Source organism: Teleopsis dalmanni, chromosome 2, assembly GCF_002237135.1.
Source record: "Teleopsis dalmanni isolate 2A chromosome 2, ASM223713v2, whole genome shotgun sequence".
Classification (NCBI taxonomy): domain Eukaryota; kingdom Metazoa; phylum Arthropoda; class Insecta; order Diptera; family Diopsidae; genus Teleopsis; species Teleopsis dalmanni.
In genome coordinates this window covers 203,558,685-203,583,567 of record NC_051847.1, presented here as the reverse complement: position 1 = coordinate 203,583,567, position 24,883 = coordinate 203,558,685, and the positions used below count along the sequence as shown (strand labels likewise).

Here is a 24,883-nt window from a genome sequence, read left to right as displayed (position 1 = left end):
ATTCATAACTTGTAATTGATTTTCTTCGATCATTTTTAATCAAGTTTTTTAGATTAATGCGTGTAAAAAACAGAAAAAAAAACAGCAAATGAAATGACACCTCTCGCAAAATACCAATTTTGCTTAATCTATAACCGCCTTGTGGACATTCGAAGCAATGCTTCCAGATATGACAAAAGTACAAAATTCTTGATTGAATTATCTAAAAGTAATTTGTCATGGTTCATGAAATTTTTTATTGTTCTCGGCTTGTATCGAAAAGTCATATTCTTAAAGGTTTTTGCTTTATGTTACTACTTGAAAGTCGCTAAGATAAGCGAATTATTAAGAATTACAAATATTAAGTATGTATGTATGTATGTACTACACGTTATGTAGTACAAAATAATTACTAATTTGGATAAGATTTTAACAAAAATCGAAAAATTATCTTTTATAATTAGTTTTTTATTGCTCGCAATATATATGTTTTAGATACTTCCTACAAAGTATATTTCCGGTCGGGTTAATATTATAAAGTTAAAACGATGAAAATGACGATGAATTATATTAAATACAATATATGATATATATATACTAGATAGATATATACTAGATAGTTGATATGTTGATATGCAGATGTCTGAGATAGTATGATAATAATTATGATCTTTTCCAAAAGAAATGAAGATTACTTACCGCTTAACAATGTTGGTCTGTTCTAAGATTATTAGTGCAAGATTTCTTATCCCTATAATGTCCCTATACTGGTTTGAAAGAAGTAAGCTGTGTATGCATTTGCTACTTAAAATTCTGATCACCAATGTTCTGAAAAGTAAGGAAGTCATAGAAAAAAACTGCATAGATGGATGCATATCAATTAAGTGGCATGAATAGAAGAAAATCAAATAGTAGGTGAGATTGAAAAAAGTATTGTTCGACAGACAATTAAATAAGAAAATAATACACAAAAACTTCATTAAAATCAACACAAAAAAATTTATAAAGATATAAAAAGGCAGGTAATTATATGATCAAAAACATTAACCTACTATAAAACTGTTGGACTGAACACAGTCTTACATTAAGCTTTAGGAATTTAAGGGATATCCCAAAAGAAAATGCATGTCTTAAGAAAAACATCTATAAATAAAATCCCAAACAATTGTGATTTATTATTAGTTTTGATATTCTATTGTCATTCCAATTTGCTGGGTATTGTATTGTAAATTCCCATACAATCTATTATTCTGATGAATTTAAACATCTATCAATTATCATTTTATATGGAGATTTAATATAATATGAAGTTAAGAAAATTTTGTCTTTAAAGAAAGATTTTTTAACAATTAAATAAACATTTTAAAATAATCTTTTTTAAAATTATTTTCTGAACTTATTTTCGGTTATATAAAATATTTCAGATAAAAAAAACGGCTTATAGATAATTATGCACATATATTAGTGGATTCAGAAAATACATTATAAGTCAACTAACATTTAATGAACTTTATAACAAATCAGTTTTTAAGTGAACTATATATATTTATTATGTATCAAATGTATCTAAACAAATTCACAGAATTATTGTAAATAATTTCACTTAGTTGTTGAGATAATAATTAACCGCACGTTTACCAGTTCTTTAATTAATCATTAAATTAGTCATAACTTTGTTTATCTTTCTATTAGTTTTGTTTCAGTTAAAAGTTCAATTTAATTTTATTAGCGTTGCAATATATTTTTAATAGTATGCAAAATATAAGTAGCTAGCTATCTGAATATGTGACACATTAAATGAGCAATGTTGGAGTAATGATATAATTGATAGTCTTGGCATTGAATCTACCTAAAAAAATTCTATTTGGAGTTTTTGCCATGGAATAGATGACAAAACTTTTAACTTTTATTTAGAGAATATATTAAAAAATATATCAAAATATATATTAAATAATTACGTTTATTATTATAATTATTGAAAAGGAAAGAATACTGCAGTACGACTTAAAAGAGCTAGTGTACCCCTTAGTCGGAATAGAGTGTTTCTCCAAGTCCGATTTTTTCAATGAAAGACAGTATACAGCCTAACTTCTCTCGTCTTGGATCCTTATGATCCATGAAATACCCTCCTATGTATTTCTTCCGCTTGTGCATCAGTGCCGGGCACTTGGGGAGTAAGTAAGCTTCCCCATGGTAAGCAGTTTCTCTCTCTTCTCTACAGTATCTGCAGTTTGAGTTGCATTGAATTCTTAATTTCGTTAGGTGATTATTCAATCTACAGGTGACCGGTCAATAATCCTGCAATAATTCTTAGGATATTTTCTAACTGTGCTAATAATTATTTTAAAATCTAATCAATTTTATTGGCCGATTATGCAGTAAACAGTTGCATGGTATTATTAAGTGTCGTTCATCATTGCTCTTTTAAAATATTCAGTGGCCTGTCCATACATAATATTTGAACAGCAAGTTCCAGGTATTAGACTTGACACACAGTTTTAATCACAGTATTGATTATAAAATTCACACAAAAAGATCATTATAAATGTTTAATTTTACATATAAGAGAATTTTGGAATTTATAAATAAAAGAGAATGTATTTTTATCTTCCTTCAAGTGTTCGTAGTATATATTGAAAATTGAAATTTTGTAACATATAGTAAGATATGGTAAGACTAAAATAGTAGAGTTGCAAACTGGTTTTTAAGCTTATTTAATTCCACACAAATCCCAAACGTTTCATTCATTAAGATTGCTAAACTACTCTGAATAAAACCAATAGAAAGAGTCCGTTATCCAAATAGCATTTTCTATTCCATTTATTATTTATATAATAACAATCATCATAAAAAATTTAATATGCTCTATTCAGATCAGATATCTAGAGATATATATACATATGACCAAATGTTTAAGATTCCACATGTTTCAAATAGTAAACAGCTGTTTGCTGTATTAAGACTACTAATTTTGTAACATTAGCATGACTTTCTTAGAATTACGTTCCTAGATTAGGTTCTATACATAAGAAAGAATATCGATATCATGCAACAAATAATGCCTCCTCCACGAACAGAATAGTTAAAAATAAAAAATATAAATAATTAATTCAATTATTTTACAGCTGGTTTATGATGTCGTTCTAATATAAACACACCAAGAGAATTTATTAAGAAAACTTTCACAGCAAAGTAACAAAACTTCAGAAAAATGTGCGAACTTAAAAGTCAAGTACGGTTTTGGGTCCGTTGGTTTCGGAGCGCTGACTCTGAGCTTCAAATTTTGCAGGGCACGAGTTCGATTCGGAATAATTAAATACAAGAATTATTTCCAAGAACACTGATAATGGGTATTTGGTAATATTCGAAACAGCTGTATGGTCAGCCAAAAATTCTATTAATTAAAATAATATAAAATGATTTTTTGTTGTTGTAGCTCACTACTGTTCGAAAAACCTCGTTATTCATTTTTAGAAAATATATATTGACATAATTTTTCGTGTTAAAAATGAATCAGCAGTTACAGTTTCTATACAAACTAATTAAAAAATGTATATAATATGTATTAATATAATTTATTTTAATTCTCAGACAGTGTAATATTTTACATTTCGTAAATTTTACAATAAAAATTATCAATTACCTAATACTAAAACAAGTTTAAATATATGAAGCTACGTTTTTATTTATTACATTCTAAATTCATATTCTTGAAATGTACATCAATGCTAATTATGTTAATTAGTCACAAAAAACATAATAATAAATCGATTTTAGTAAAGAAATTAATTCTGAATTTCTACATGCTTCAAATTTCGTTTACCGGCTATCAGTTCCTCCTCGGTTATAGTAACTTGACATCTGTTTGCATATCTATGGCATTTTATGTTAGCACAACATTGTGAGTCCGAAACACAAGGATCACCGTGTCGTCCACAACTGGCTCGCTAAAAATATAATTCATATTATTACGAATAAATAAATTTAAATATTTTTTTTCAGTAAATGACTTAAAAAATTAATATATTTTAAATAATTGCGATTATTTTGTTATATTTCCATTATATTTACCTTGAACCTATTAAGCAATAACGAACCATCATTCTCTTCGCATGAGTTCAATTGTATGGACAGGCAAATAACTAAGAAAATTGCAAATAAACTCAAGAACTTCATTATTGAAAGCAAATAAAGTGTACGATGTGAAATATAAAATATTTATAATAAATTCTGCTAAATATCAGCAGCTTTTATATATTTCTACTTCATGTGAGAACAATTGTCTACAAAAACAAAATACATTAAGTGTGATTTTTAATCTCGTAAATATTTAAATAAAAAAAAATTTGCATATTATAGAATTTGATAATTTTTTATTTTTCGAGCTAAATAATTAGTTGTAATTTATGTCTGAGTGTCAGTTTATCCCTCTATATTCGGCACCCTACATACGGAAGTGAACTCTAGTAATTATAACTCATTAAATCTATTAATAAACGCTTTCGAGATCAATTATATTTAAAAGTAATTATAATATTATAATTAAGTTCAACATTTTAAAACTAAATAATAAACATAAATTTGACAAATTAATTAATATCATGCTATAAATTACTATATATATGTATTACTATAGTAATATTAGATTGCATGAGCTTTATAATTGTTATACTAGATGATAATAGTTAGTTGCAATACTTTTTATCATAATTTATACTAACACATCTTTATAAAATTAACTAAATAATCAAATTAATCTTATTTACCAATTTTAAGTAATTCGAATTAAAATAAAAATAATAAAAAGTGTTTTTATATATCGCATATTATCAAGCATATAATATATCGCATATTATATGCCTGTTCTATGAAAAGTATCGAAGTATGCAGTTTAAGCGATATTCACTTAAGATATATAACAACTAATAATTTTTAGATATATTTTTTATAACTAAGTAAACTAAATGATAAATTTAACGATCTGTATTACACCGAATCTAGTATTTTTTTAACATGCACATGTAACCATAAAAACTTTCCACATTCAAATTAGATTTCAAATCACTATGAAATGAATATATATATTCAAAAAAGAATGAATACTACATTCTTTGTATCATTGGTCGAGAACTTCGCAATTGAAAGACCCATACAATATTTATAATTACTGTTGATAACAGCAATGATATTATTTGCAAGATCAAATATATGTGTGCGGTTAATCATTCAATACGCAGAAAGGAGTAAATACAATTCCCTAGATACTATTCTAGGTACCCAGACATCAATGAATAGAAGGGAATATGCTGACACTGCCACAAGATATTTTAGTTTAGCTTCCTGTTAAACTTTTCCTCCAAACAATGCAGATGACTTGAGAATAAGTGTAGAGCAGCATTTATTTGCAAATAAAGTGGAGGAATAGAACCAACTTAACTATTTTAATCAAGTTAAACTATAAATTCAAAGATAGTGTAAACATTGTAAAACTAATAGTGATGCTAAAATTTTAGCGATTGCTATGAACGAATGGAGATTATTTGAAAAAAAGAAAATAAATATTCGAGAATAATAACTATTTGTAATTTATTTACATTATTCCAAACATTTTATGAGTAGAATACTTATTTGATTTATAGAGTCTTCATAAATTTAATATACCTCTTATTTTATCATAATGTGAAAATAATGTGTGGGAGAGTTTAAAAATCACTTATTTGATAGCTTATAAATTTAAATTACTAAAACCATTTATACTTTTACTAAACTAATTAGATATACAACTAATTGCTGTTTATTACAAAAATATACATTTATTTATTATATTTTAGTTTCCCATCTATATAGTTTAACCTAGTTAATTAGTTTTGTCTTTTAAGCTCTAGTTTATATTTTACATCTAATTGTTTCTTCATTCAATCTGTTCTTATCTTTAAGTCTAACTGACGAAATACTTTCGTAGCATGTATTTAAAATTTTTGAGAAATAAAATGTATACAAGATTATCAGATAAGAATAGAGTATTTCATGGCAATCTGCTCTCTCATATGCTAATAAAATTTATATTTAACAATAAAATTTATTTTATATGGCAATTTTAGCACTTCAATCAGTTTTGGATTTCAGCTCTTGACTTCATATAGCGTCTGAGATTTGAAGTGTACAACTTATTTAATTTTAACAGATTGTCTTTCGGTGTTGTAATCACTTTTTTCTACATTAATATTAAATAATATTATTACAATATTCGTAAATTGGTTTTTTTCTTACCAATTAGATTAACTGAGTTTTCGAGGACGATGCAATACTTATTATTCGCTGATTAAAATATTTTGTTTATTATTTATTTAAATTTACAAAAACCAATTTTACACATAAAAATAAGCGACATCTTTCTTTTGAAATGAACGAGAAAACGAAGACATAGGAATTCAAATTTCTTGGACTATTTTAAGAGGAATAATGTAAAAAAAGTGCCTATTCTACTCTGGGCATAAAATAACAATTACCACGTTTCAGGATTATTGATTAAAATATGACAGAAAAAAAACTATATAAACTATATAGCATAATCTATGAGGTATGCAGATCTGAGGTCAATTATTGCTTAGTCTGATGTAGTGATAAACAATAATCCAGTCAAGGCGTAAACAGGGCTTTTGAAGATACCTCGAGTTGATAAAGAGTAAAAGTGCTCAAGTGCATTAGCTCAAATATCTCCAACATAAATAATCTATGAGCACAACGTCTTTCTACGAAGTCTTTTAGTTGGGACTTAGAAGATATTATACTTATTATTTAAATATTATCATAACAAAATATGAATATGGAATTTCTGTCACCAGGACAAAGTGCTTCTCTAGGTTTAGTTCTGGACTTTGTTCACAAAGCTTTAAAGGTCTTTGTGTAATTAATAGTAAAATTGGCACAATAAGACTCTTCTACTCTACGGTACCGGTTGTTGGACGATTTCACGTCAATAATTTTAATAATAATAATAAATATGAATAAGTTAGTCTATTAATGTTCCTAAAACCTACAAATAAATAAAGTAAGGTTAATTATCTTCAAATATATGAAATATAACATGGTGAATAATAGTTTGTATTATCGAAATGTCATAAAATGTATAGGAATAGATTACAACTAACAACTTCATTATGAAAAATTTTATAAGTATCTATACTACATGTACTATTTTTTTTAAAACAATATCAGCTATTAACATGCAATCAATACACCCGTTTTACAGTAATTACATAAATTTAATTAAAGTGTTTTAAAATTATGATAATTATAATGATTATACTTTTTAATTAATTGTGTATTTTTTACTAATTTACTCATATTATTACTCATACTTTTTAATATACTATAATTAAATCGCATGATCTTTTAAAGTAACTTAGAAATTTTCTCTGCATTTTCTATCCAATAAAGTAGCTATTATTATTTTTTTTTAAATTATTATACCACAAAGTATAATGCTAAATATGAAAAAAATTGGGACTCACAACGAGACTCAAAACTCAAACCTATGTGAGTTTTACCTCAACTCCTTAACCGTCTCTATCGATCGATGTGGCTTTAAAAACACATCTTTTAACTTATGTTAAGTCAACTGTACCCAGTTCTAATAAATTAACTAAACTTTAAATATTCTAACATTATCTGTAGCTCGAAAACCACCGATTACACATTGGATACTAGAAAGGAACATTCAAAAGCTCACACTTAGAAAAAAGATTTTTAAGTTAAAGAGATGTTAACACTTTCAATGTTTTAAGGAGAAGTAATTCATTATGAAAATATAAATTTTTATGTAGAAATTCCGCTGCGTAATGTTTATTATTAATTTATAATAAAATTAAAAAAAAAAAATTTGAACTGATTATTAAATCATATTAGCAAGAGTTAAAAGCTAATATGCTCTTACGCCTGTGTGGGTTTTTTAGGGACTTGTTTTTTTGCCACTGGTTTCTTTGGAGTCTTTGGTTTAGTACCAGCCTTCTTCTTATTCTTATTAGATTTTGATGTAGTTTGCTTCTTTGGGGAAGTTGTTGGTTTCTTTTTACTTGGTGAATTTTCTTTGCCTGGTACTGGTACCATTGGAGGCGTTGGAGCTGGTGTTGGAGGTAATGGCACAGAGGTTCCAGCTGGTTTGCCAGGTTTAGCTGGTATTTGTGGCTTTGGTTTCACTGCAACAGCTGCATCTTCCTCTCCAGCAGCACCTGCAGTATTGTGATCAACAATTGGTTCAACAACTGATGGTTCATGAATAGGATGTTCCAAAACTGGTGGACGTTCTGGAGCAATAATTGGTGGCTGATGATCTATTGGTTGTGGTTGTGGTTGCGGTTGTGGCTGTGGTTGTGGATGTATATTTACTAAAGGTGGTGATACGCCATTCGATGTCATGGGTTTAGGTAAATTTGGTTTAACATTTTGCTCGACCAAAGGTGCTGCGGTGGGCAAGGCATTCATTGGTGGTGGTGGTATAAATTTACTTGGTTCAGCACATCTTTGTAGTACAAAGGTGAAGAGCTCACCAGGATTGCAGCTAATTTTTAATTGTTTTCCGTTCTCACTCTGACAAACATAATATTCAGAATTACTAAAATAACTTGGCCAGCGTATGCCAACTTCACGTTTTGTGCACCTTAACTGATAGTCCTTGTGTGCACAGACCACTGCCGCAAAGCATAATGTTAAAGCTATTACCAATACTAAATAAACACAAACTAAAGTTAGTACACATTTTAAACTTCTTCCAATTAAATAAGTTACCTTTCATCTTTTCGTGTCGTGCGTTCGTTTGCGGGTAATATCGATGTTTAAAAGATGAAATTGCTGAACTGATATATTTTTGGACCGTATCACAATATTTATACTTACATTATATTTTTGACTTTTATATATAATTTTAAGATGTTGTAGATTTTTTTCTCATTGCTTTTGATAGCAGATAGGAAGCGATATCGCATATCAATTGTCAGTTATATATTTTTCCAAATTTAAATGTTAGTTAAAATAGGTACAATGCCAAAAAATAAAAATTAATACAATTTGATAAAAATAAGTATCTTTCATGTTGACAATGAACTTTATAAAACATTTATGAAGAAGAATTGAAAATGAATTCTTTTGAAAAAGGTTAACGTAACACACCCTTAAGATGTTATTGGCAACGCCCTAGTTTTATAAATATAATAAATAACATGGAACACGTTTTAAATAACAGGAAATAGTAATTATGTATTATATGTAGAATTTACCAATATTTAAAAAACATAAAATTTAATATAGTCATTAAAAATGTTTGTACATTCAGGAAGTGGAAGAATTATAGGCATCATTTTTAATGCCTTGTAAGTATAATGTCTTGTAATTCTAATGCCTTGTAATGTTTTTTATGAGTGAAAAATTTTTATTAAAGACAAACTTTTTTTATGAGGAGAAAATGAAGAAAAAGTTAACACTCTTTTAATTTAAAACCAATTTTAAGAATTTAATGATCAGTAATACATACTACGACAAAGAATTCTTGTATAGACGTTAATAATTTAGAAATCTATTATTCTTAAATACAATGCCAATTTGAAATAATGTTTATAGATTTATATTTATAGAAATCTATAGCATCAATGACACATTAAACTGACTGATGTGAATCTTAGTTTCAATTATGAATGTACTTTAAAAATATTAACGTAACTATATTAACGTAATATTAACGTAACTCTATAAATTTCTATAGAAGCCATAGAGATATAATAAGGTGAGGATCTTATAGTGGTATGTATTACATATACAATTAATTGGGTTTGTAAATTGCATTTTGATTTTAGACGCATTTTATAAGTAACTACAAACAATATTAATGATTGTTCACTACATACCTTGTGGATGCTTAAGAAAAGCAATATATTGCTACTTTACTACACAATAATTTATTATTAAAATGAAAACTATATATAATATAAGGTAGAGAAATTGTTAATTGATATACATTCTTGTATATTAAGTAATTTTTAATATAAAATTTATGAATTGTCATATTATCATATTATCATTATTATTTAAAAATCCAGTTTTATGAAGCGTGATTGTAATCGAAACCCTCCACATGCGTCTTGGGCGTTTCTGCTTGATTATTAGCAGATAGAATGATAGATAGGCAGATGAACTTTCTAAATAAATCATTAACGACGTCTCCTAAATTCTTCATATTATAGTTTTACAATATTCTTCTTATACAATATTCTATGTACCGACTTGATTTATCTGGATTAATAAAAATATATGAAACTACATATTGACAGACAGATACATGGAATTCATTATACCTATACGTTTCATCTAACAAATTAAAAGTATATATTGTTACATGACTACTGAGTAATGATGACGACTCATTACTTTGACTTAGCAGTATGATACTATGTAATTGGAATATAATAATCGATTATGCTATATTATCGCATTAATTCCGCATCCACCGTTTTCATTAGATTTAGTCCTCAGCTACTAACACCTGTTTATAGATAAAAAAAATGCTTAACGCAGATATATATGTATTCAATAAATTAGTCATTGTCTAAACAAATACCTATTTTAAGGCCAAAGACAAATTTTTCTACAAAAGATGTATCCAAATGTCAGAGAGGTACTGGAATGCTTGTATTACTCTTCAAGAAAACTACGTTAATGAAGAAAGTCAAATTTTGTCAAGAAGTTGTTGTTTAATTGGTTATTCTTTGAACTTATCAGCCGATGTGTTATATCCATCAAAAGATAGTTTATTTTTCAATTATTTGTACTTTTCCTACCCTAAACTTGAATATTTTTTCTACATAATAACTTTTTTGATTTATATGTTTATTTTTACCCAATAATACGGTTTTTTCAAACTGCACCAATTTATTTTTATAATTATTCACTGTTTAATAATATTGCATACAAAATCAAATTTCCCTTTTACATCTTGATTGTTTATAATGTTAGAATCTACAAATATTTGCCAATTTCTGTTTCTACAATCATCTATGAAACAAAACTATATGCAATCATATTAAATGACAGCACCAAAATTGTCAGAATTTCCAAAAATTGTCGGCAATAATAAGTAATGGTTTATATGATCATGATTTGTGTGTCTACCTATTGGGTACTTCATCATAAATTTCTTCGTAGATATACAAACGGCTATAAAATAATCTCTTCATACTGGGTATTAACCAAAATTTTTCAGTAGTAAATGGGTACCCCGTCATAGCAACGTAGAGGAACACTACATAGCTAATGATATTGCTGATGTTGGCATCAATCTTGCAGATGATCAAATTAATATTTTTTTTAGATTTATGTGCGAAATAAAAAATTATTAAATGAACAGTTGTTATCATTTGATCAAAATCATCGTAAAACACTACCCAATATTTTAACTAGGCATTGTCTCCTTGCAATACACGCATTTAAACTTGTTATTACCAGCAGCAAAAAATGTAGGTGAGGCAAGAGACCGGATGCTGAAAAAACTCCAGCCCTATTTGTGTTGGGTTCTCATAAAAGTTCATCTTAAATTATTGGAAAGTAACAATTTTGAGGGATTGAAATTTTACCATGGTATTGGGGCAATCTCATAACTCATTGAGGCTATCTCATAAAATTCCATTATGACAGTCCTTTATTAAATAACGTGCATATGCATTAACTAGCTTTAACTTTAACCTGATATCATTACGAATATCAATACTTGATATAGTATTTTAGCAAGTATATTTGTTTATTATATTATTCCAAAATATGCAATATCTGCAGTATACTAATTTAGCTGTGTGACAGATCTTGTCACATATTATAGTTAATTAAAATATGGTATGTATGTCTAGTTCATGGAAATACAACTCATTCTACGAAATTATTTTGTTTTTCCAGACGAGTAGAGAATTCTTTCGAAATATATAAACTTTTGATTCATTCATTATTTTATTTAAAAAATTGTACTCCAAATTAAGCGTAAAAGCAATTTCCAACCGAGAGAGTCTCAAACTGATAAGAAAATTTATAGGCATATCAGTCAAAATAAAATATGTAGACTGTTTGATTTTTAAGTTTGATGCACCGTAGAACGTAAAAACGGAAATTTAAATGGGGAATTTTTGATTTATTCGTAATTATTTTGATGCCAATTTCAATTTCAATTTTGTTTATTGATCTTTAAAACAACAAATATACGTCATTCACTTCTGGGAATGCAGATTGTATTTTCTGAATTTCTGAAGAATGGCACAAATGCTTGTTTGCCAACAAAATAAGAAGGAAAATAATTATTAAAAAGAATAAAAAATAAATGTTTAGCACAAATATTACTACAAATGAAAAATAATTTAGAGAAATACCTAGAACGGATCCAAAACTAATCATATAAAAACATAGATTAAAGTTTATTGCTTGAAATACGGATTTCATTTGCTATATATTCGATTCTCTTTGTGGAACTTCAAAATTAAGATATATAGAGTCTGTAAATAGTAGATGCAAATCTATGAGATTCCGTAGTCATTTTTAAAATTAACCCATTATGATACTTCGAAAACTTTTATGTTAGACTAAATAACCTAAATGCTCAATGACTTAATTAGAAACTGCGATACCATGTTCGAAAATATGAATTTATCACTCTAAGTAATCTGTATATGTTTAAGAAGTTTGAAATTTTGAACTTTCCTTTATATTGAGAATATTTGTATAATAAGACTATCGGAAATGCAAAATTTAAGCTAGAAGTTTGCCGGCTTCTGATGAATAAACGAATTAAAAACCTAATTAACCATCGCATATTAAATGCTGATATAAGATTGGATTCCACGATTTATAAATGAAAGTGGACACGGAGACGTACTCATAAAATGGTCATTATATATCTTTATGTCATATTTATCAATTTAATTTACGAATTTAATACACATGTAATATTAATGTATTAGTTAATACACATTTATTTAAATACGAGTTTAAGACGCTAAGAAGCACTTTCAAATTTAAAATGAACCCAGTGGTCCATGTTTTGCTTGATGACATTGCCTGAAAACTGTCTGAGGATAGAATCTGCAACATTAAACTATTACACAAGCAAAGATGCAAATATGAATGTGATAAAAATTAACTGAAAATGAAATAAAAAAGATAAACTTTGCTACGAACAAGTATTATTACTTGGCACTGGCGTTGTGCAAGAGATGGACACATCCAGTTCTGAAGACAAATACACAATGTGTTATTGAAGACAAATTACTAAATTATTTATACATTTGGGTCTGTCGAACTTTAAGTATCTGTCTATGACAACTTCAATGACGGATCACTATGTTTCCAACTGCGAATACACAGTCACTCAATCAACAGCAGAATTAGTTTAATGCATAAATTAAGTGATATATGAGCTGTAAAACAGACCAATATATCTGCTTATATAAAAAAATATCTAACATAAACAAACTTGGTAAGGATTGCCTACATCATAAATATTTATGAAACATGAACGGGTCGTGCGCTTTGGGAAATTTGATCAAAAACAGACTTTCATCATGTGATATTTTTATTATCAGAAAACCAAACACATTCTAAATATATATATATATATCTAAAGAGGTTTAAAGTATTGTGGTATAATGGAAACCGATTAACAACGAAATGAATAAATTTTTTAATAGTACCAAAAATCCAAACGTAATTAAAATTTTTTTTTGTTAATGTTAATTACATAAAATGCCTCGAAATGTTAACATGATACCAAATAGATATCAAAAAAATTAATTTAGTTTTTAACTCAAAGTTACGACATAAGATAGATAAAAGAATTTGAAAATATTTCCCCAAACTTCAAGAATGTTAAAAAGATTGAATTTTATTTCTTTCACACAATTTTTCCTATCAACATGGGTTTCTCGGAAAATGTAATGACTAAGAAATCTAAAATATAGAAAAAATTATACTTAATTTTTTATAGTTATTTACCAGAGTTAGTACTTATGTATATTATTGAATTATAAATGTCATTTGGTCTATACTATCATACAACAATTTTAGAATATACTTTATTATTTCTTGCAGGCATATAACTATTGGCTGAATGACATGTACATGGACATACGAATACCACTGCCAATCAATTCTAATCCTGGCATGGTATTGCCACCTATGCGTTTTGTTACTGTACATGATGTGGCACGGTTTGCTGCACGTATTATAGATGGCATAATGCAGCATAAAGAATTGCTTGATAGGTATACAATCATAATATAGTATTAACAAAATATACAGTATTTAATATTTTCAACATAATTCACAGTGGAAGTTTGCCTATCGAACGTACTGCATCACGTGAGAAAAATCAACCGCTATGTATGGCACAATTTTATCGTCTGTTAGGTTCATGTCGTCGTCCAGGAGTAGATCGCGACTCACAATTTTATACGCAACAAAAGACTGACGATCAACACGTCATTGTTATGTGTCGCAATCAAATGTATTCCGTAATACTAAAGGCCAGTGATCGAGGTAAACTGTCTGAAAGTGAAATAGCTTCGCAAATACTATATGTGTTAAGCGATGCACCATGTCTGCCAGCGAAGCCGCCGCCAGTTGGTCTACTTAGCGCTGAGCCACGTACATTATGGGCACAAGATCGTGCCACCTTACAATTGGATGAGCGTAATCAGCGCATACTTGATTTAATTGATACTGCTTTGTTTGTTTTATGCTTAGATGAACCACTACCACTCACCTTTAATGCCTGCGGTTTCAATGGTGCTGAAACATCAGTTCATTATGCCTGCAATCGTGATGAAACAAATATGGCTCATGAGATGATACATGGCGGTGGCAGTGAATATAATTCCGGAAATCGTTGGTTCGATAAAACTATGCAAATAATTATTTGTAATGATGGCACCTGGGGTCTTTGCTATGAGCATTCCTCATCGGAAGGATTAGCTGTTGTCCAACTATTAGAGAAGATATATAAAAATATTATTGAACATCCTACTGATAATAATGGTGTACCACAACATCACTTACCACCACCCGAACGTTTAGAATGGGACATACCATCTGAAATAAATAAACGCTTTGCACAGGCAACAGTTACTGTCAATAAGTTGGTGTTTTTTCATTTGTAATTCTAGACAGAATTAAAAATTAATTTTTCATTTCAGAGCAATAGATAATTTGGATTTCTATGTCTATCGTTATAGAGGCTATGGAAAAAGTTTCATAAAATCGTGCCAAGTTAGTCCAGATGTTTACATACAACTTGCTTTGCAATTAGCTCATTTTAAGTAAGTAATAACAAATTAAAATAGGAAAAAAGTAATTTAGGTTTTATATACAAAATATGTGTTATTCAAATCCCTAAAAAATGATACCACATTTGATATATATATATTATTTAATCATTTTTTGAAAGCAATATCAAAAGCAATTAAAGAAACAAAGCTATGAAATTTTTGATACAGATGTTGAATATAACTCAAAGGTCTTCAAACTTGTCATAAATCGAACCAGTTTTATTTTATACCAAAGTATAATATCTTTCGAAAGTTTCTCATATTTTTATAAGTAAAATCTAGAAAAATTATTAAATATAAACAATATGGAACCGAAACTTTACAGCTTAGGACTACTCAACAACAGCATATACCTAGTATAGTATAGTTATAGTTACATATAGTATTGATGACTTCTTTTTCTTTGTTGAAAGAAAATAAAATAAATTCCTTAGACAAAATGATAAAATCCTTAACTACAATTATTTTTAGGATAAAGAATTAAAGTCATTATCATATATAACAACTGAAGATAAACCTTAATCGTAATTAAACTCTTTCTTTGTTGTATTAAGAAAAAATCTGTATATGTGATTTTAAGTCTTTCTGTAAAATAGATAAATATAACAGATCAATTCAAATTTCTCACATATACGTATAATCACAAAAAAAGTAAAATATAATATAATTCATATAATGATTAGAAATATTTTTTAATTTTTTAATATAAAATTAATAAAAAAAATTAAACATTTATATGTATACAGACTTTATGGGCATTTGGTGGCAACCTATGAAAGCGCTTCTACCAGACGTTTCTTATTGGTTAGTAAATGGACTTATAAAAATACATTTACTAATATCAATTACTACAACATTTTTTCCATATTTTTAGGGCCGTGTTGATTGTATACGGGCTGCTAGTACTGAAGCATTAGACTGGGCAAAAGCTATGTGTCAAGATGAAGGAGCAAATGTGGGCTTAGAGAGCGATCGCGAAGACGAAGATGACACCCGTAAGGTGAAGTTTAGCATTTATAGCGTAAGTTACTATAATATCAGAATAAAGTTATTTACCATATTCTACCATATTATCAATGCAGAAGGATCATTTACGTGAACTTTTCCGTTGTGCAGTAGCACGTCAAACAGAAGTAATGGTACAAAATATTCTAGGTAATGGCATTGATATACCATTACTTGGGTTGCGTGAAGCTAGCAAAGAAGTAACTGGTGAATTACATGAACTCTTTACCGATGAATCATATAACATAGCTAATTGTTTCTTATTATCCACTAGTCAGGTATATTAAATTTTAAATTATAAAAATACAAATTTATTATATTTTTAAATTTTTTAATTTTTTTAAATATATTAGAATTACATTTTATTAAAAATAAAAAAAGTTAGTTTTAAAATAAAAAAATTGGCGTTCTTTATTATTATTTACATTATTATTTTTGCAAGTATATTATTTTTTTGAATATGCATTGTTAATTCATTATAAAAAAGTATCTATAACACTATTTCTGTATTTAGTATGGTACATTGTAAATCACTAATGAACATAGTTTTAATGCACATTTTTTGATATTGAATTCTTTCATAAATCACTTGTATTTCTATACACCCTAAAGTACTTTAAAGCACAACTGCACCACACTATGCTATTCATCGCAATTTCAATCAGTGTAAGTTTTTATGCACAAATTCACTGCTTTATAATATATATTTTGATTAAATGTGCTATATAATAAAACTCATATAATATTAAAATTAATCAGGTACCCTGCAGTACCGACAGCTTTATGGGCTATGGTCCTGTAACACCACGAGGATACGGTTGCTCCTACAATCCATATCCAGATCAGATAGTCTTTTGTGTTTCAGCATTTTACTCTTGTGAAGACACAAGTGCTTCACGTTATGCCAAATCACTGAAAGATACTCTGGATATTATGCGTGATCTGTTACAAAATTAAACTACAACTGTTACCAAAATACAACAAAACATATCAGTAATTGTACCTTAAACGTAGAAAAAATTTTCTTTAGTATATAATACCGCACATATCATTATATATAAATGATAATCAACAAAATACATATCAACAATTAAGTTAGTTAAATATTTACAAAAGCAATGACTTAGATGTAATCAAGAGGTTTTATGAAATGTTAAACTATTTAGTATTAACTAATATAAACGATTAAAAGAATATTTATGAAAAATGTTAAAAGAGATTATATATATACTTATAGTTAAAAAATCATTGCTATTTATAAATCTACATGAAGAGAATCAATTATTACAAAATTATATAGTAGCGTTGTATTGTATATTAAAATGTTAAAATTATATAAATATTTATATAACGTATACAAGAACTATAACCATATAGTGAACTTCTCCATCACTAAGCACTTTTAATATAATACATTTATAATTTAGCTTTAAATTATTTTAGTTTTTGATTTGGAAGTATAAACAATTTAAATGGAATAAAACTTGTTTTATACCTAGTTTTTATAAACCCCTACAGGGCATTGAGGTCAATCTATAATTCTTTTAAAGAATAAAGAATTTAAAAGGATTATAAAGCATTTAAGTAAGCACCGCAGCAATTGGCAGCACATGGCAATCTTTAAACTTTATAGTCTTCATGTTTTTGTAACCGAACTGTGTGATCATAGTTTTATATGAACACCTGGCTATCAAAGTCAGTTTATATGTACAATAAAAAATTTTTTTAATAAAAGCTTTTCGGATAAAGCATATATATAATATCAAAATTCAAACTATTTATCATTCTTACATTCACTTTTGTTTTGGAAAAATTGTTAACATCAAAAAAAAAATCTGTCCATTGAGTCTAATGTGATACTGACTAAAAATAAAAACAAAGTTAATGGTTTTAATATTATTTATTTTTAACGCAGTTTGAAAGAGTTATATGAAACGTAAGGAATTTTGCGGTGATATCCGATTACTTCACTTGGATCTACAATATTGCCATATCCAAGTTAAACCTCAGTAGCCTTCATATTTTCGTACAAAATATTAATTTATTTATTTAATTTCCTGTTATTTATTGTGATTGGTTGATTAATAAAAATAAAAATAAATTTAAATATATATTTATATTAAAACTTATATATTTTTGAATTCATAATAGAAAAAAAAAATTAAAACATTTCTTTTTTATTTAAAAGTATTTTTTTTTAAATATAATTACAAATATAAAATATTTTGGCTATTATTTTATAAGAACTTAATTTTAATATCTATTTATAAAAGTTAAAATGCTTTTAATTCTATTTTATTTGTTTAAACATTTTTTTATTTTAAAATATTTGTTTAAAATGTTGGAAGTACATTTATTTTTAAAATTCATTTTTAATTATTTATATATTATTTTTATTATTAATTCATTTATATCACGAAGTCTACTATTTTATATAAAATGAAAAAAAAAAATATATATATATATAGAAAAATATAATTACATGTTGCTTATAAATGTTAGAAAACAAATTGTTATAATAAAAACAAAACCTTTGGTCAATTAAATATAATAAAAATTATAATATTTTAGAAAAATTTATGCAAAATGTTGCAATTTAAAAATGATGTAAAAATAAATTACATAAAAAACTAGTATCAAATTAAATTGAAAAATATTTCATTGTTATAAGTTAACTCTATTTTATATAATTTATAAATTTAACCTATATACGCTTAAAAATAATTTAGTCATTGTTATGTTTATTAAACAAAAAAATCAATATTGAAGAAATAATAACATAATTTAATTACAGAAGATACGCACATTATATATAGTGAATAACGATAAATATTAAGTCGACTTATTTATAAATTATTATTATAATAACATTAAAATAATTTGACAAAATTATAGCCCGATATCAATTATTTATATTCATTAATCATTATAAGGGATTCAATAGGATTCATTTTTTTTATTTCAGTTGATTTAATAGACCCAGAGGTGTGATGTTATTGCAATCAGAATTAATATGTCTGTTAATAATATGTTAATTGCCTCACAAATGTTAAATGATTTTTTTCATTTACTATCCCAAATTTTAAAAATATTTGTAAAATTTCAGTTTTCAAAAGAAATATCAGATCATTTATATAAATCTAAATAACATATACACTAATGTGGTTCAAATGTTTATTATTCTTCTTTATTTATTAAAGAAGCCAGAAAAATAGTTGCAATGGAAATATTTTTATTATATGAGAGAGATTATTATTTATAAATTTTGACACCCTTGAAAAACCTTTAAAATATTTTTTTTGTCACATATATATATTAACACAAAAGACTAAAACTTCTTGTGTACACATTGTGTGAGGCTTTAACTATCACACTACCATTCACACTAACAATTAATTTCATTATTTTCATTTATTTAAAGTCCACCAAAAATTGAGTCTTAATATGTATTCGGTTTCTTTGCAGTGTACATAATAAGAGTAAAGACAGCACTAGGCTTCACAAAAACGATGTATAGATCAATATCATGATAACAATTGCAATGTTAAAACCTCAATATTTTAGTATTATATGTAAAAATATTTTTTTTTTCTTGTTATTGAGAATAACTACGTAACCTATTTTCGCCCACTTTCGCCTATTTTCTAATGTTTTTATTAGTTAATCATATTAAGGGTAATTTTATTTACTGTCGTTATAAACTTTAACCAATTTTATATAGTGAAGGCTCTGTTAAACAGATTCTCTTATAAACAGACCTCTTCTTAATCGCTAGACAGAATCGCTAGACTTTTACGGGCCCACTTAAGAGAGCTTTAACTGTATCTACAATATTCTGTGCTCTTCAAACGCTTTATCTTCAAACGAATCTCAATTTAATTGAAAATTTTATCAATGTATGAAAAAATAATTATAAAACTAAATCACATATATTTATTTGCGCAAATAAAATTATATATATTATGTATAAATGTACCTAAAATTGTACTAAGTGCGATAATTTTATTTTATTTAATTTATTAAATACTTGAAACTGCAATCTTGAAAAAATGCTAAAAGTATACACCAATTTTGAATATCTTTTAACTATTAAAAAAAACACCATACATTTTAAATGAATTAAAGCATTATAGATAAAATGGAAGTTAGGAAATATGTATAAGCACTTATGCAAAATTGTATGAATACGTGTTCATTGTATTTATCAGTTTGGCTTTATACTGAAATGTATAATAACTTGAGTGATAACTTCGTGGATTGACCCGCGATACAAGTTCTAAACGAGCGAAATCTTTTCATCTCTCTAAAATTTATGAATTTTAGAGCTATTTTTTGCCTTTTCAATTTCTCGTGTAGATAATCGTAGAAGCATGTTAAGTAAAGTTAAACGAATTATATTTATAAAATGATAAACTTTTGTACTTCAAATGAACGAATTTTAAAACAATTTAGATTTAAATTTTTTATTGTTTGCAAACTACTTGAACTGGTTTAACAGCTGCCGTAGAAGTACAGATCGCGCCATTTTGGCATAGTAATTGCATCTGTAAACTACATAAACTTAAAATATCGAAAAATATACAGCAATTTTAAATGAGAATTTCCGAAAGCTTTTCGGTCACAATGTATATTATGTATAAATACCTAAAATTGTACTAAGTGCGATAATTATTATTTAATTCATTAAATACTTGAAACTGCAATTTTGAAAAAATGTCTAAATATACACCAATTGAAAATCTTTTAACTATTAAAAAAACAATACATTTTAAAATGAAAAAAGCAATATAGATAAAATGGAAAAGTTAGAGAAATATATTTAAGCACATGCTAAAATTGTATAGACATTCGTATAAATCAGTATGACTGACCCGAGACCCGAGATACAAGTTCTAAACGAACGAAATCTTTTCATCAAAATAAAATTTTTGAATTTTAGAGCTTATATAAAAAATTAAAAATTTATAAGTGTAAAAAATAATGTTATAAGCATATTAAATAAAATTTAAAATTGAATTGTTTATAATGTTATAAAATTATACACTTCTGTATCTTACAAAACGGTAATGAACTTTTAAAACGCAGTACTTTTAATAAGTTTAAAATTTAATTTTTTGATTATGGTTAATTAATTCTAAAAAAAACGCTCCATATTAAGTTAATAATAAGCTGCTTAATTATCATATGATAAAATCAGTAATTTTGCTTATATTTATAGAAATTATTTAGTACATTTAAAAAAAAAGTACACTATTTATATTCAATAAAAATAATACGTATATACCTACAAATAGACTTGAAAGTAACAATACATATCAACAACATATAAAAACAAATTACTCGTAATTAATAAAATTAAATATTTTTAGTAAACTTGATATATATTTCAATATAGAGAAGTATATATACAATACATATTATATGTATTTAATAAAAAAAAATTAAAGTTATCCTATATATAGCAAAAAATATATTGATTACCAAAAAAGTATAGAAAATTATATTTGAGAAGAAGTAATATATATATAAAAAAAAAATTATTAATAAAAAAATAAATATAGATACATATATTAATGTTAAAGGTATATAGTAGCAAAATTTAAATGAATTTTTAATGTGAAATTGGCATATATGTGAATATTAAAATATTTATGCATGTGTATATGCTAATATAAATGTATGCGTTACTGACCTAGTACTGTGTTCATTGTTGTTATTGTTATATTAAATATAAAAGTTTTATTATTAGCTTAGCTACTATGCTATTTTTTTGTTGTTATAGACCTGCATATATTATGTATTTTAATAAATTTTCTGAAATTGTTATAAAAATATATGTTAGTTAATTATACTTATTTACTATTTAAAGTATTGAATTCCTCTATATAAAGCTGTTAAAAAGATATGAATATATTATTTAATGTTAATTATTTAAAGTCTTCTAAATGTTAATTTGAATCTATTAAAAATAATTATTAAATTGTATTTATTCAAATCCCTAATAAATATGTTAACTCACCCACAAGTTCATAAAATGTTTGTTTATATTTTTCTGTTAAATATATTTAAAATAATTATATGGTTATTCAAATTAGAACTCATTTAAAAAAACAGACTTCATGTGTTTTACGTAAAATAAACTTATTATTTATTATTCCAGTCAGGAGGAGGGCCAGGAGGAGGGCCAGGAGGAGGTCACTGGGTTGAGAACTACTCTCCCCTTTTAATATAAGGAGATCTTAAACGGCGGAAATTCTGGCTTTCATTCGAAAGGCGGAATTTGTTCTGTTCGGTTAGGGTCTGTTGCACCACAAAAGATCAATTATGGCTGCAGTGAGCCGCTCCGTTTGGAGCTAGTACCCCGTTTATTCCTATCCTATCCTACTTATTATTTAAGAAATATGAAAAATATATATTCTATTATTAACAGTGAGATTAAACCTAAAATAGTCATATACTTGCGTTAACACCCAACAAAACTCTACAATTGTATTAATGAATGTAATTAAAAACATATTACTTTGATTTTACGATTATATCCAAACACTCCATAGAAGACCTAAGTCTGTTGTACAATAAATTCCTAATTATTTTCTCATTAAGTTTTTTTCGATTAATTATGTTAATTTATTCAAGATCTATATTCAGTCCGTTGTTTCTTCCTTTTTTCGATTTCTACCCTTTCTGTCAGGTTTTTTAAAAATTGTTGTTATGTTGTATGGCTAGGCTATCTTCTCTATTTTAATGACATTATTTACTACTTTAAAATGAACGTGTCGCATAAGCACGATGTATATATATATTACACTCGAATATTATATATCTTCGTAACATGCCTTACGATAGCAAATAGTTAACCATAGTTGGCCCATTTAAGCAACTGCTGTCTATTGTTAAAAAATCCTTTTTTATGAGTACTCGAAATATTATAGCTTGCTTGCAATTATTGCGGAATATATTCGTCTCATTAAGCTGAACAAGAAATAACGTGAGCCCTTAATACATCGACGTCTAATATCTTGTATTATAATCATTTTTGCAAACTTAATATGACATAACACTAAACAGATTAAGGATGTTGAAAAAAACACTTTGAAGAAATACTTTTAAATAACAATAAATCAGGTCTTTGTAACACTCAAGTATTTCTAGTTCAATAGCAATCATATTCATATACATTATTTTTGGCTTAAGGCGAATTCGTTTAAGTACGTTCTATATTTTAATAAGTAATTTACCTGTTTCGAGTGATCATTTAAAATGAACTATTGTGTCCGATCTGATAAGAAATTATATTCAGAAGTGTTGTTGTTATATAGCTGCGGACTTCAATGTCCTTTGTAGTAGTTAAATAAAGATGCAATAAAATAATGACATTGATTTGCATTAAACGTAGCTATAATTTATTTATATTAAAATATACTTAATATTAGTGTATATATAAAGTATTATATATATACACTTAATTCACTTTTTATCAAATTAGAGATTCATTCCTTCAATTTTTATCCATTTTTAAAAATAAATCATAAAACAGAACATTTTATTTTGCGTATTACATCCGTAAAAAACAGTTTATTTTAAAATGTATTCAATTAAATTTATTTATTAGTCCACTTTATTTTTTATATTACTCGATTAAAATTATTAAGAATATCCTTATTAAGCAAAGCTAGATCGCTTGTCATGTTTTGTCTACTCAATATAGTCTTGAATGCAGAAGTAATTGACTTAATAAAATTCGTATAACTCTATGGGTTATCTAACGCTATTAAATTTAAAAATGAAATAAAGTTATTTATATGTTTATACTGATAATTTGCATATTGATTGTATTATATCAATTTTGTTAATTATAAAGGTCAAATATAATATAATTAAACAAATATTTTTAAATATAAATATATAAGAATTTATATGAGTAATATTTAATATTTTAAATTAGTGATCTGATAGGCAATTAAATAAATAATTTCTAATCTATTCTTAGTAATTCTTAGTAAAAACTTATCAAAAGTTAAGGAAATTGATAAATTTAACTCTGAAATACGCAATTAGATACCCTACTCAATTTAGTTGGGTGCTTTCATCAATTCACTTCTTGAGGCAAAATTTGAAGGTAAAAACTAAATCCATGAATAAATTTACTTTGCTTTACAAAAACTGATGAAATTATTTTATTCATTTATAAAAAATATTTTATCGCCTACACTGCATTTGATTAAAATAAAGTATGTTTGTACAAAAAATATGATAAGAGATAGAAATATATTTTAATTAAATTCGTTTAAAATATCCATACCAATAAATGTATCCATAGATAAAATAAATGAACGGAACTAATAGATAAACCTCGCAAATCCAATAAAAGCAGGTGATTTGTACAATGTGAGACAGTCACTAATTACATATCAGTGTAAATATATACTTTAGTTATTTGAGGAAAAATAAAAGAGACAATAATTTCCAAAATGAAATGTAAGTATATTATATTTTTAAATCCTTACAAATTACACACAATTTGTTTATTTTATTAAAAAATAAAATAT

At 26.2% G+C, this 24,883-nt stretch overlaps 3 protein-coding genes across 3 annotated transcripts; 1 reads left to right on the top strand and 2 right to left on the bottom strand.

Moving 5' to 3' along the window:
• Positions 1 to 3,644: 3,644 nt before the first annotated feature.
• LOC119682398 (omega-conotoxin-like protein 1) lies at positions 3,645 to 4,198 on the bottom strand. The gene is made up of 2 exons (XM_038095832.1): positions 4,051 to 4,198; positions 3,645 to 3,926 (listed from the first exon to the last, which is right to left on the bottom strand). The coding sequence occupies exons 1-2, from the start codon at positions 4,153 to 4,155 to the stop codon at positions 3,765 to 3,767; spliced, it is 267 nt and encodes an 88-aa protein (XP_037951760.1). The 5' UTR covers positions 4,156 to 4,198; the 3' UTR covers positions 3,645 to 3,764.
• A 3,591-nt stretch (positions 4,199 to 7,789) lies between these two features.
• LOC119682397 (extensin) lies at positions 7,790 to 8,849 on the bottom strand. The gene is made up of 2 exons (XM_038095831.1): positions 8,767 to 8,849; positions 7,790 to 8,705 (listed from the first exon to the last, which is right to left on the bottom strand). Exons 1-2 carry the CDS (start codon positions 8,771 to 8,773, stop codon positions 7,912 to 7,914), a joined length of 801 nt encoding a protein of 266 aa, XP_037951759.1. The 5' UTR covers positions 8,774 to 8,849; the 3' UTR covers positions 7,790 to 7,911.
• A 5,251-nt stretch (positions 8,850 to 14,100) lies between these two features.
• LOC119682396 (choline O-acetyltransferase-like) lies at positions 14,101 to 17,390 on the top strand. The gene is made up of 7 exons (XM_038095830.1): positions 14,101 to 14,267; positions 14,333 to 15,139; positions 15,198 to 15,320; positions 16,076 to 16,133; positions 16,204 to 16,350; positions 16,412 to 16,612; positions 17,094 to 17,390. The coding sequence occupies exons 1-7, from the start codon at positions 14,119 to 14,121 to the stop codon at positions 17,289 to 17,291; spliced, it is 1,683 nt and encodes a 560-aa protein (XP_037951758.1). The 5' UTR covers positions 14,101 to 14,118; the 3' UTR covers positions 17,292 to 17,390.
• The last annotated feature ends 7,493 nt before the right edge of the window (positions 17,391 to 24,883 follow it).